General features: G+C 34.7%; 1 protein-coding gene across 1 annotated transcript; it reads left to right on the forward strand.

Annotated features, from left to right (window-relative positions):
- The first annotated feature begins 384 nt into the window (after positions 1–384).
- LOC105346763 (eppin-like) lies at positions 385–4,649 on the forward strand. The gene is made up of 5 exons (XM_011455471.4): positions 385–540; positions 1,315–1,453; positions 2,053–2,136; positions 3,193–3,375; positions 4,518–4,649. Exons 1-5 carry the CDS (start codon positions 502–504, stop codon positions 4,544–4,546), a joined length of 474 nt encoding a protein of 157 aa, XP_011453773.3. The 5' UTR covers positions 385–501; the 3' UTR covers positions 4,547–4,649.
- Positions 4,650–12,376: the final 7,727 nt, after the last annotated feature.

Genomic DNA, 12,376 nt, shown 5'->3' on the forward strand with positions numbered 1-12,376 from the left:
GTTGGTAGTGGCGGATAAATTTTTTTCTGACAAACACCTTTATTTACCTTTATTTAAATATGCAAAGCAACAGATCTAAATAAATGACAGCCACATGGAAGGGGAATTACCAATTATCATAATCAGGTGCGTTGATGTAAGACAGCCGTAAACAACGCCTCTGGTTTATTGTGCACTAAATCCTGTTGTTAATAACGAGGTCAACCACTTAAGTGCGAAGCGCAATTTTATAACACGGTATGTAGACATTGCAATGCCCCTCATGGGCAATTGTGTCAAAAGTCTAGCGTCATATTGATATCATGAATTATAATACATCCGTGATCTAGTTCTAAAACTGATGCTTCTAGATATGTTTTATTTTAAATAAATAGGTTTGTTACCAAATGACAACTTCAGGATGATATTTGTAACAGGTTTTCTGGGGGGAAATTTGCAAAATCCCTGTATATAAGCGGAAATTTATCATACTTGCACAACAGGTGGGGAAAAGCTGAAAAGATGGGAGTAAAACTCTTAGTTTTGTGTTTCATCGTCAGTGTAAGTAGCTGATTTTTTTAATTCGATAATAAATATAAATGATGCCTTTATATTTTGAATTCAAAATTGACTTTGAAACCATGATCAGATGTCGTTTTTTTTTCTGGTTTGCAACTTTTGATTTTTTTTTCTGTGTAACATAAAAGTACATTATAACGTTAAACAGTTTATTACATTTATTACAATGATTTTGAGTGAAAACATGGAATACGTTCAAAAAATGTTCAAAAATATTATCAAGCAAGAATATAATTGTATCAAGAGATGTTTGTGAAACACTTATGCCCCCCCCCCTCCCCCTTCCATTGGAAACAACCACGAATAAAATGAACGGAAACTGCAATTAATTGGAATTTTTCTATGTCAAAGGGGCATAACTATGTCGAAAATTACTTGAACGTACCCAAAATCGAAATTGAGCTAGATATTTATTTGATAAATGTGTATACCAAATTTCAATTCAATTCGTACAACCTCTGCAAAGAAAATGTACGGAAACTGAAAACGAGTGGAAATTTAAAAAGTCCAAGGGGCATAACTCTATTGAAAATTTCTCGATCGTACCCAAAATCGACTTTGACCTAGATATTACTATAATAAATATGTATACCAAATTTTATTTCAATACAGTCAGACGAACAGCAGCAAAGCAAAAAGTCCCCAAGCCCCACTCTCCCTTCTTTAAAGGGGGCATAAATATCAAAGCCAGTATTTTACCCTCGATATCTCGAAAACTCATCTTGTTGGAACAAAGATTGACTATTATTTTTTCAGGCCTGCGCTCAATATGTTCGATTACCTATTCGTCCCGGACGAACGAAGCCTGGTGCGTGTCCGGTGTCTAAAATAATCACTACTTGCGAGTGTAGACCGGAGTTTAACCGCTGTAACAATGACCGAGAATGTCCAGGCAGTAAGTTCTGTTTAGACGTTTATATATTCCCTGTAAGAAAAGAAAAAAAACCCAAAATATTTCTAATCATTTTCACTAATAAAAATAAATCTTATTAAAAAAGATAATTATTAATCAGCAGTTGATCGACGATTTCAAACTAACCTTCGAACACCTTATTTGTGAACGTTTGAATTGTTGACATCAGCAAATCGATACGGTTGACGTAGAAACAATTTGTAATTTACATTTCCTTACTGTGTATCACCATTCTTATAGCTAATTATAGATTCTTATAGATAATAGATAATTATAGATATATAATTTGCTTTAAACATTCATGCATCATCTTCTCTTTCTTCATTAAAGAGACTGGGTAGTCAACATTTTAACTATCATATTTAACTACATGTTTAGAAACTATGTTTCAATCTGTAAACTTTTCTTATGAAAAGAAACATTCAGAAAATTTAAGCTTTGAAATTTGAATACTTTCCTATATTTGTATATGGAGCTTCTTCTTCAAAGCGAGATTCATATGGTCTAAAAATGATCATGACCATAAAGAAGTCCTGATTAGTAGTTAGTTAAGTTTACAAAGTCGCAAAATTGCATTTTAGGACAAAAGTGCTGTGACCAAGGGTGTGGATGTCGACGGAGGTGTGTGAACCCAGTCAGTAGACCAGACAGACCGGACAGACCAGGTAAATGTTATTACTAAATAACACTTCAGTCTATAAACCAGAATAACCCACGTTCATGTAAATGGTATTGGCCTACAGATTTATAATTATGTCCATACATGTACACCAGGTAAATGTTATCACTAAATAACTACACAACAGTATATATACCAAAAAAACCACGTACATGTAAATGGTATTTCTAATTTACTACACAATATTCCATAGATCAGGTAAATGTTATCACTGAATAACTATACAACAGTCCATAAACCAGGCATAAGTTGTAACTATAAAACTACAAATCAGTCCTAAACCCAAGAAAACCAGGTAAATGTTATCACTAAATCAAGTATATTTGATTTCTATGGACCCTTTTTCATTTTTTGTCATGTCATAAAAATAGTTGGGACCTATTTTTACACCTATTAAATGTAATACATATTCATTTCAATTTGTTTTTCGGTAGGATAAGATGCTTATAAAATGCTTAAGCCATTGACAACGTTGCAACTAAAAATGAATACTAATAATCTATAAAACTTACGTAAATTTAAGTAAAAATTGCAGCTAAAGATGACATACATTTTCGTGAAGCATTTTGATTTCAGTAAGACTTTAAAAATTATACTTTGAAAACGAACGTTTATCAAATCCTTCGAATGTCAATCAAGTTCTGTATGACCAGATACGAATTTTAAGCGTATTTTTACATTTAATAAGAGAAAAAATGTCATGCCGTAAGACTTACAAAAAAACATTTAATAAAAACTATTGGTTCATTGTCTTCTGTTGTGGTATGAATGATGCTAGATTAGATAGGTGTCTACTTTTGATATTTATACCAGGAAGGAAAAAAATAAATTCTTGTTCTTACCAAAATAATAAAGACAAATCAACATCACATTGACTTAAAATAAGCAATTAATATTGAAACCAAATTATTTAGAGATAAAACAATAATTGGTCTTGTTTATAAAAATTTTTCTTGAAGTTATAACTTATCAATTTCGTCTTCGTATATTTAATAGAATAAATCTTTTTCTTCTAATGTTTCCTGCACAATCTTTGTTAAAGGAAAACACATATCATGTTACCAGCCAAAAAAAGTGGGACGTTGTAGAGCAGCAATCCGAAGATGGTGGTACAACAGACGAACCAAACAATGCGAGACATTTATCTACGGTGGATGTGGGGGAAATGGAAACAATTTTAGGACAAAACGACAATGCGAACAGCGCTGCAAACGAGCCAGTAGTTGTAAGACATTTTTTGTAATTTATTTTTTTTATTCATATCACTGTCAAAGCATATATGAACATAGATTAAGTATATAATTCCAGCTTTCAGTATTTTGTTTTAAGCAAAATGTATATAGTATGAGAAAAAGTATGTAAACCAAAAATCACGCCTATCCAAGACTAAAAGGGGGATGAGTAAATTGGAGTGTGTGAAGGGGGCTGTAAGACATTTTTATATTTACCAGATTTAAATTGAACTTGATTTGCTACTATCGCATAATATCAAAACTAGATACTAGTAAGCCAATTAAGTTAGTTATACCTTCGGTCTGATGCGAATGGGTCGAAGTTTAAAGTGAAGTTGACATCGATTTTTTCAAAAAAATATAAATCCCACCATTTATACCGCAGAAATAAAAAAAAAACAGAAATTAAGCTTACCATATTGTTCATCTGAACAACGAGTGTATTAAAAATTCATGCATCTGCAATTTATGATATTTGAGGAAAATACGACAGAAAACTGTTACGGACAGGCAGGTACACAAGTGTAAAAAAAGTATATCTCTTCTCCTTTGGAGCCAGGGTATAACAGCGTTAAAATTTCTGTTGTCCGGTATGGATTAATTCATCTTAGCATAATTGAAACAGGTTTTCCTTTTGAAGGAATGATCGGCATGAAATATCATTGGTCAGCTCTGTTTATATAAAATACGCAACATTGAAGTGAACTATGTATAGCACTGTTTTATTGATTTCCGAAATGGCAAGGCATGAATGAGCTTTACTTTTAGTAGGCGAATTACACTTTCGACTAATATTCCTACGCATTTGTGAGAAATTTGAATCATTATGTATGTAACTCTTTAAATGTTTTATTTTCAGGGTAAACGGATAAGATTACCGTTTTAGTAATGTACGTCTAATTAAAGATTTAGATAAGGTTGTCATTGCATAGTAAATAAAATAATGCAAGGCGCAATGCGTGCGCAAATAGTTAAATTTTCCGGATGCCTCATATGGACACAACTGTGTTCGGCCAAAGCCGATCACAAAAACAGTAAAATGAATTCATAGTAGCTCAATTTACTGATTTAAATCTCTAGCGTACTTCAATGGAATCTTCATACAATGAGTAATGACTTATTTTATTTATCTCAGATCGGCCAGGATCAAGACCAGGGAGGTAAACCACATCAAGGACATGACATGATGTTTTGGATAATTTATGTTAAAAGTTATGTTCTATCTAGATGTATTAAATTTCAAAAGAAATACATAATCAATATAATGTCTGTTTGTTTATTATTTTGATAGGACAAAAAAATGCTTTCCTGTAGCGAGGTAAAATATAAAGGGAGTGCCTCTTACTTCTTTAAAACAGGAACAACTCATTTATTGTGGATTTGTCTTTATTTATTTGGAATCAAATCAAGGAATTATTTACAACTCTTTATGTACTCCATATCAAAATGTCAATTATGACAATTATAAGCATTACGCAATTACAGTATATTTTAACGAAACTCATAATGAAATATTTATATTTGTAATCAAAGTTTGTTTCTTTAGTTAAGACTTGATTAAATTTAAACAAACACAATCGTCACATCAGAGGTGTAAAATCTTACATTATAAGAATCTTCAAAAATGTTTAGTCACTCAGGTGACCTATTGCTATCGGTTTTCGTCCGTCATCGTGCGTCTTTAACAAAATGGATAGACTGCTTTTTCGTCCGGTAATGAAAATACCTTTGTAATAATTTTTTTTTTCGCAATCTTTAAAGACTCAGTATTTTTTTATTTATATTTTGTCATGGAAATGTAAAATTAATGAAAATGATCAAAATAATGATTAAATACGTGACACCGTATTTGTCTTCAAAAAGTCAAAATCAGCATAAATTGTATTGATAAAACACACCAGTATTTTGAAATCAATTCAAGCAGCTTTGTACAGCAACTACACTGAAATGAGAACCTATAAAAATGTCTATTATTTTGAAAATAAATCAGTGGCCTGTCTTCATAAAGCATTAATGGAGTTATAATACACAAATGTGGACAATTGTTTACGAGTAAAGATATTAGATGCAGGTTGATTTATAATATATTTTTTGAATACCATGGATACATTATTTTAGTGCGTCTCGTTTTAATCACTCCCTGTAGATGTTTTGCAATATTTGACAAACCAGTAATTTGTATGCATTATATAGTGTCATATATCAACGTAGTGATGCAGAGATCTATACTTTCCTAAGGAATCATTCTCTGAGTATTCTGAGGTGAACATTTTGTCGGGGCGTGGTAAAATCATATAAAGCCCGAAGGGCTTTTTGATAGATTTGAGCACGCTCCGACCGAAAATATCAATTTCGTTCTTATTTGAGACTATATATCATTTTTGTATATTTTTCTCCTACAGTGGTTTAAATTAAAATTTTGTAAATTAGTAATTCTTCATTTATCGTTGTAAATAACGAAAACAAATCAACAGATGTAAATAATTCACAACCACGAAAAGATTCATTAGGGCTTTTCGACTTTCGGTCGAAAAGACCTATTGTTTTCGTTTTGTTTTATTATCATTATTCTTCTCGACAAAGTTTCGTCAGCGATTTTTTGAAAACGGAACAGAAAAATAACATTCATTTTCTTTGCATCTGTATAGGCGGAATAAGAGTGCATATATATTATTGGGGGAAAGAAATATATATTTTCTATATAAGTTAACAATGATTTACCGTTCATTGAAAATAGCAGACGAACTTTTTTTTAGAAACAACCCCTCTTTATTTATCGTTGTCAGAAAATAACGATAACAAATCAACAGATATAAATAATTGACAGCCACCTAGCAGGAGATTAACCAATTATCACAATCAGGTGCGTTGGTGTAAAGTCGGCCAGATGTTAGACAGCCGTAAACAACGCCTCTGGTTTATGGTGCACCAAATCCAGTTGTTAATAACGAGGCCAGCCACTAAAGTGCGAAGCGCAATTTTATAACAAGGTTTGTAAACATTGAAATACCCCTCATGGACACTTGTGTCAAAAGTCATGCGTCATATCGGTATCATGGATTATAATAAATCTGTAATCTAGTACTAAACTGATGCTTTAAAATATGTTCTTTTCTTGAAATTGATAGGTTTGAGAGATGATGTTACCAAATGACAACTTGATGAATAATTTTTGTAACAGGTTTTCTGGGGAAAGTTTGCAGGATCCCTGTATATAAGCCTATTTATCATACTTCCATCTCAGTTGGAGAAAAGCTGAAGAGATGGGAGTAAAACTATTAGTTTTGTGTTTTATCGTCTGTGTAAATAACTTATTTTTATACGATAATAAAAAAAACTTATGCCTTTACATAATTTACTTCAAAACCATGATAAGATATCTTTTTTTTCTAGTATGCAACTTTTCATGTTTTCTTTCTGTTTAACGTTAAACTACACTGCATTATTTAACAGTTTATTACATTTTATGCAATGATTTTTAGTGAAAACATGAAATACGATCTAAGAATTTTGTCAGAGATTATCAAGTGAGAATATTTCTGTAAATGTTGAAGCGATAATGAATACTGTTTTTTTTTCAGGCATGCGCTCAAAATGTTCGACCACCTCCTCGTCCTGGGCGACCGAAGATAGGTGCGTGTCCTGCGAAAAAAATAATTACTTCTTGCGATTGTAGACCGGAGTTAAACCGCTGTAACAATGACCGAGAATGTCCAGGCAGTAAGTCCTGTTCAGACGTTTATATATTCCGTTGTAGGAAAAGAAAAAAAAAACATCAAATAAGATATTTTTGATCTTTTTAACTTCTCATTAAACAAAGCTTCTTTTCTTGAACAAATAATTGATAATCAGCTGTTGACGATTTTGGAAGTAAATTTTGAACACCTTAATTGTGAACGTTACATAACTGTTGACATCAGCAAATCGATACGTTTGACGTAGAGGAAATTTGTCTGATTCGCATTTTTTCACTGCAGATCACTGTTCTAATTGATTATTTGCTTTAATCTCAAATGCATTATCTTTTTTTCTGTATTAAAGAGGCTGAGTTGTCAACACTTTAACTGTCATATCTGTTTCATTCTATAAAAAACTATGTATCAATCTATAAACTTTTATTTAGTTAAGAAACATTCAGATGTTTAAGCTTTGAAATTTGAATACTTTCTTATATCTTTATATAGATCCTTTTTTCTAATGGTGATTTATAAGGCCTAAAATTATCATGAGCATTAAATACTCTAAACTAAAAGTCAATTAAGTTTACAATTTCGCAATTATGCATTTAGGACAAAAGTGCTGTGACCAGGTGTGTGGGTGTCGACGGAGGTGTTTGAACCCAGTCCGGAAACCAGGCAGACCAGGTAAATGTTATCACTAACTCAACTACACAACAGCCCATAAACCTGGTGAATGTTATCACTCACTCAACTACACTACAGTCCCAAAATAAGATAAATTTTATCGCTAACTCAACTACACTACACTCCATAAGCCAGGTAAATGTTATCACTGACTCAACTACACTACAGTCCATTAATATAATAAATGTAATCACTCACTCAACTACACAACAGTCCATAAACCAGGTAAATGCTATCACTAACTCAACTTCACTACAGTCCATTAACCAGGTAAATGTTGTCACAAACTCAACAACACTACAGTTTATTAACCAGGTAAATGTTATCACTAACTAAACAACACTACATTCCATTAACTAGGTAAATGTTATCACTAACTTTTTTACACAACAGACCATAAACCATGGAAATGTTATCAGTAACTTAATTACACAACAGACCATAAACCAAGTAAATGTTATCACTAACCTAACTACACTACAGTCCATAAACCAGGTAAATTTTATCACAAATTTAACTAAACTGCAGGCCATCATACAGGCAAACCAGCTAAATGTCATCACTAAATTACTACACAACAGTCCATTAACGAGGCAAACCAAGTGTATGTAATCACTAAATCAACTGCATTTGATTTCTTTGAGCCTTTTTCATTTTTTGCCATGCCAGTATATACAAAAATAGTTTGGACTTATTTCTACGCTTATTCATGATTGAATACAATCCTTACATGGCACAATTATATTACATATTCATTTCAACTTTTTTTCATCAGGATGAGAAAAAATTGCCTTCATTTATTGACTACGTAAGAAAAATTGAATACTGATAATTTGTATTACGTAATTTGTAGTGAAAAAGAGCATTATAGCTAATGATGACATTTATGTCCATGTAGCATTTTTATTTCAGTTAGACTTTAAAAATTGTACCTTAAACAAATCAATATTAAAACCAAATTATTTGTAAATAATTTCGTTTGTTTGACATTGTAGTATTCCGGAATTGTCTTTGTCTTATCATGTTGGTTTTGTCTGTTATTTGTCATTGTATGTTTTCCGCCCTAATAAACTACATGTGTTTTGTGTGACTGATTTCTGACTAACTTTTTGGACAGAACAGTGGCGACGAGGATTAAAGTGTCAAGATGACAGCAGTTTTCGGGAAAATAGATTCTTTCGAGGAGGGCAAAGAGACATGGGAACATTACTGTGAGCGTCTGGGACATTATTTCATAGCAAATGGAATCGGTGACACCGAAGAGGCGGATAAAAAAAAGAGGCGGTCTATTTTGCTCAGTGTGTGTGGCAGTAAAATATATAAGCTGATGAGTGACCTATTAGCACCAAATAAACCAGGTACGAAAACTTTTGATGAACTTGTAAAATTAGTGCAAGATCATTATGCACCCAAACCCTCGGAAATAGTCCAAAGATTCAAATTCCATAATCGTTTTCGCAGACCAGGAGAGTCTGTGGCCTCGTTTGTGGCCGAATTACGTCATTTAACGGAACATTGCAATTTTGGTGCGGCTATTGAAGTGATGATTAGGGACCGTCTGGTTTGCGGGATCATGGACGATAAGATACAGAGACGCCTGCTAGCGGAGAAGGATTTGACTTTAAAGAAAGCATATGAAACTGCAATATCAATGGAAACTGCAGCGAAGGGAGTACTTGATCTACAGAGTGGAACTCCACATGCTGAAACTGTAAACAAAGTGAGTGATGGTGAAAAACCACAACAAGACAAAAGTAGCATAAAGTGTTATTATTGTCACTTGTTTGGACACTTTGCCGCAGAGTGTAGGAAAAAGAAGGCCGACCAAGTCGCTAATCGGGGAAAAGGAAGAGGAAACTCGAGAGGCAATTTTTGGAGTAACAAACCAAGGGATCAGTTCAGAAGAGAAAATGTGCACAATGTATGTGATACACCTGATGAAGAAGAAGACCCCACTGAGTATACCTTGTATCATATGATGGAGCCGGGCAAGCAGCCACCATATCGTGTGTTTTTAGCATTGAATGGAGTAGATCAGTCTATGGAGTTGGATACGGGAGCCAGTAAGACCGTGATTAGTGAAGAAGTATACAAGACTTTATGTAAATCTGACTCTCGGTTGAACTTAGAACCTTCATGCACAAAATTGCGTACTTACACTGGGGAACTTATTCCCATCCTAGGAACAGTACAGTTGATTGTGAAGTACAAAGATAAACAGTATGATCTGAAAGCAGAAGTGGTAAAAGGGAAGACACCGTGTTTACTTGGCCGTGATTGGCTTGATGTCATTAAACTGTGCTGGGATGAAGTATTTCAGATTAAAACAGAAGTACAGTCTGATGTGGAACAGATTCTGAAAAAATATGAAGTTGTGTTCAAGAAAGAATTGGGGACAGTCCAAGGAGTGAAAGCAAAAATATATGTTGACTCTCAGGAAAAACCGAGATACTTTAAAAGTCGTTCACCACCTTTTGCCTTGAAAGAGAAAATTGAACATGAGTTGGACAGATTAGTTCGTGAAGGAACTGTTACACCTGTGGAGTTTTCAGAGTGGGCAACGCCTATCGTACCAATAGTAAAGAGCGACAAGACCGTACGTATTTGCGGTGATTATAAAGTCACAGTGAATAGAGTTTCGAAGCTGGACAACTATCCTATTCCAAAAACGGAGGATCTATTTGCAATATTAGGGGGTGGCGAACATTTTTCCAAACTCGACCTGAGTCAAGCCTATCAGCAGTTAGAGTTAGATGAGGAATCCAAGAAATACACCACTATTAACACACATAAGGGGCTTTTTCAGTATAATCGTCTACCTTTCGGAATCTCATCTGCTCCTGGCATATTTCAGAGAACTATTGAAAACCTGCTCCAGGGCATATCCAGTGTTATTGTTCGATTAGATGATATACTTGTGACTGGAAAAACCCGTGGTGAACATTTACAAAATCTTGCGGAAGTGTTAAAGAAGTTGGAAGCAGCGGGAGTTCGACTGAAAAGAGAGAAGTGTGTTTTCTTGGCAGATAAAGTTACATACCTTGGACATCGCATACATAAGCATGGAAGACAGCCAACTGAAGACAAGGTGCAAGCGATCAAGAACTTACCTGAACCAAATAACGTTAAAGAATTACAGGCTTTTCTTGGAATGCTTAATTACTATGGTTGCTACTTACCAAATCTGTCAACTGTATTAGCACCATTACATGAACTCTTAGGAAAAGATGTTGCATGGTCTTGGGGTCCTAAACAGTCAAACGCAATGCAGGAGTCAAAAAACCTTTTGAGATCTTCATCTATACTAGTTCATTTTGATTCAGCCAAGAAGCTTGTCATGTCCTGTGATGCCTCGCCAACTGGGTTGGGTGTTGTGTTGTCACACATTACAGAAGAAGGAGAGAAGCCAATAGCTTATGTGTCACGAACCCTGGCACCAGCAGAAAAGAACTACTCTCAGTTGGAAAAGGAGGGACTTGCAATTATATTCGGAGTGAAAAAACTTCATCAGTACTTGTATGGTCATCATTTTGTTATCTATACTGACCACAAACCATTATTGGGCCTGTTTAAACCTGACCGAGCCATTCCAACCATGGCTGCCGCTCGAATTCAGAGATGGGCTCTGATCCTGGCCGGATACGAGTATGAAATATTGTACAAGGAGGGTAAGAAGAATGGTAATGCAGATTGTTTGAGTCGTCTTCCACTCAAGGAGAGTGTGGATGTACCTGTACCGGGGGAGACTATTTTACTCATTGAACACTTAAACAGTACACCAGTACATGCTGAAGAAATTGAAGAATGGACACAGTTGGACCCACTCCTGCGTCAAGTAACCTTTTGTATAAAGAATGGATGGAAAGAGAAAAATAAGGATGAGGAACTTCGTCCTTATTTTAGCAGACGAAACGAACTAAGTGCTCATGAAGGGTGTATTCTATGGGGAAGTCGTGTGGTGATCCCAGAACCAGGAAGAGAAAAATTATTGGATTTGTTGCATGAAGGACATCCTGGAATAGTCAGGATGAAAAACCTGGCAAGGAGCTACTTGTGGTGGCCAGGAATTGATGAAGCTATTGAGACCAAAGTACGGGGATGTGAAGATTGCCAGGCACAAAGCGCCATGCCGGCAGTGGCGCCCTTGCATCCCTGGGAATGGCCAGATCGCCCCTGGTCTAGAGTACATGCAGATTATGCAGGACCTTTTATGGGATCCATGTTTTTGATCCTAATTGACGCTTATAGCAAGTGGATTGAGGTCTATAAGTCATCTACTTCTACATCTGAAGTGACCATCGAAAAATTCAGACAGGCATTTGCAACACATGGAATCCCTGATGTACTTGTTACGGACAATGGGACCTGTTTTACAAGTCATGAATTTTCCTGTTTTACATCAGAGAATGGTATTCTACATGTGAAGACCTCACCATACCACCCCGCATCCAATGGGTTGGCTGAGCGGGCTGTTCGAATTTTTAAGGAAGGGATGAAGAAGATGGATAAAGGCCCTGGATCATTGATGACCAAGTTGCAAAGGTTTTTGTTAAACTACCGAACAACTCCACATACTACGACTGGTGTAACTCCAGCAGAACTCCTCATGAATAGGAAATTACGAACAAAG

Source organism: Magallana gigas, chromosome 1 (genome assembly GCF_963853765.1).
Source record: "Magallana gigas chromosome 1, xbMagGiga1.1, whole genome shotgun sequence".
Classification (NCBI taxonomy): Eukaryota; Metazoa; Mollusca; class Bivalvia; order Ostreida; family Ostreidae; genus Magallana; species Magallana gigas.

What these genes read in the sequence shown, in the direction of transcription:
- LOC105346763 (XM_011455471.4), top strand. Translation starts at nt 502, where the DNA reads ATGGGAGTAAAACTCTTAGTTTTGTGTTTCATCGTCAGT. An exon ending in TGACCGAGAATGTCCAGGCA is followed by an intron (nt 1,454 to 2,052) that starts GTAAGTTCTGTT and finishes ATTGCATTTTAG; the next exon opens with GACAAAAGTGCTGTGACCAA. An exon ending in AGACAGACCGGACAGACCAG is followed by an intron (nt 2,137 to 3,192) that starts GTAAATGTTATT and finishes TCTTTGTTAAAG; the next exon opens with GAAAACACATATCATGTTAC.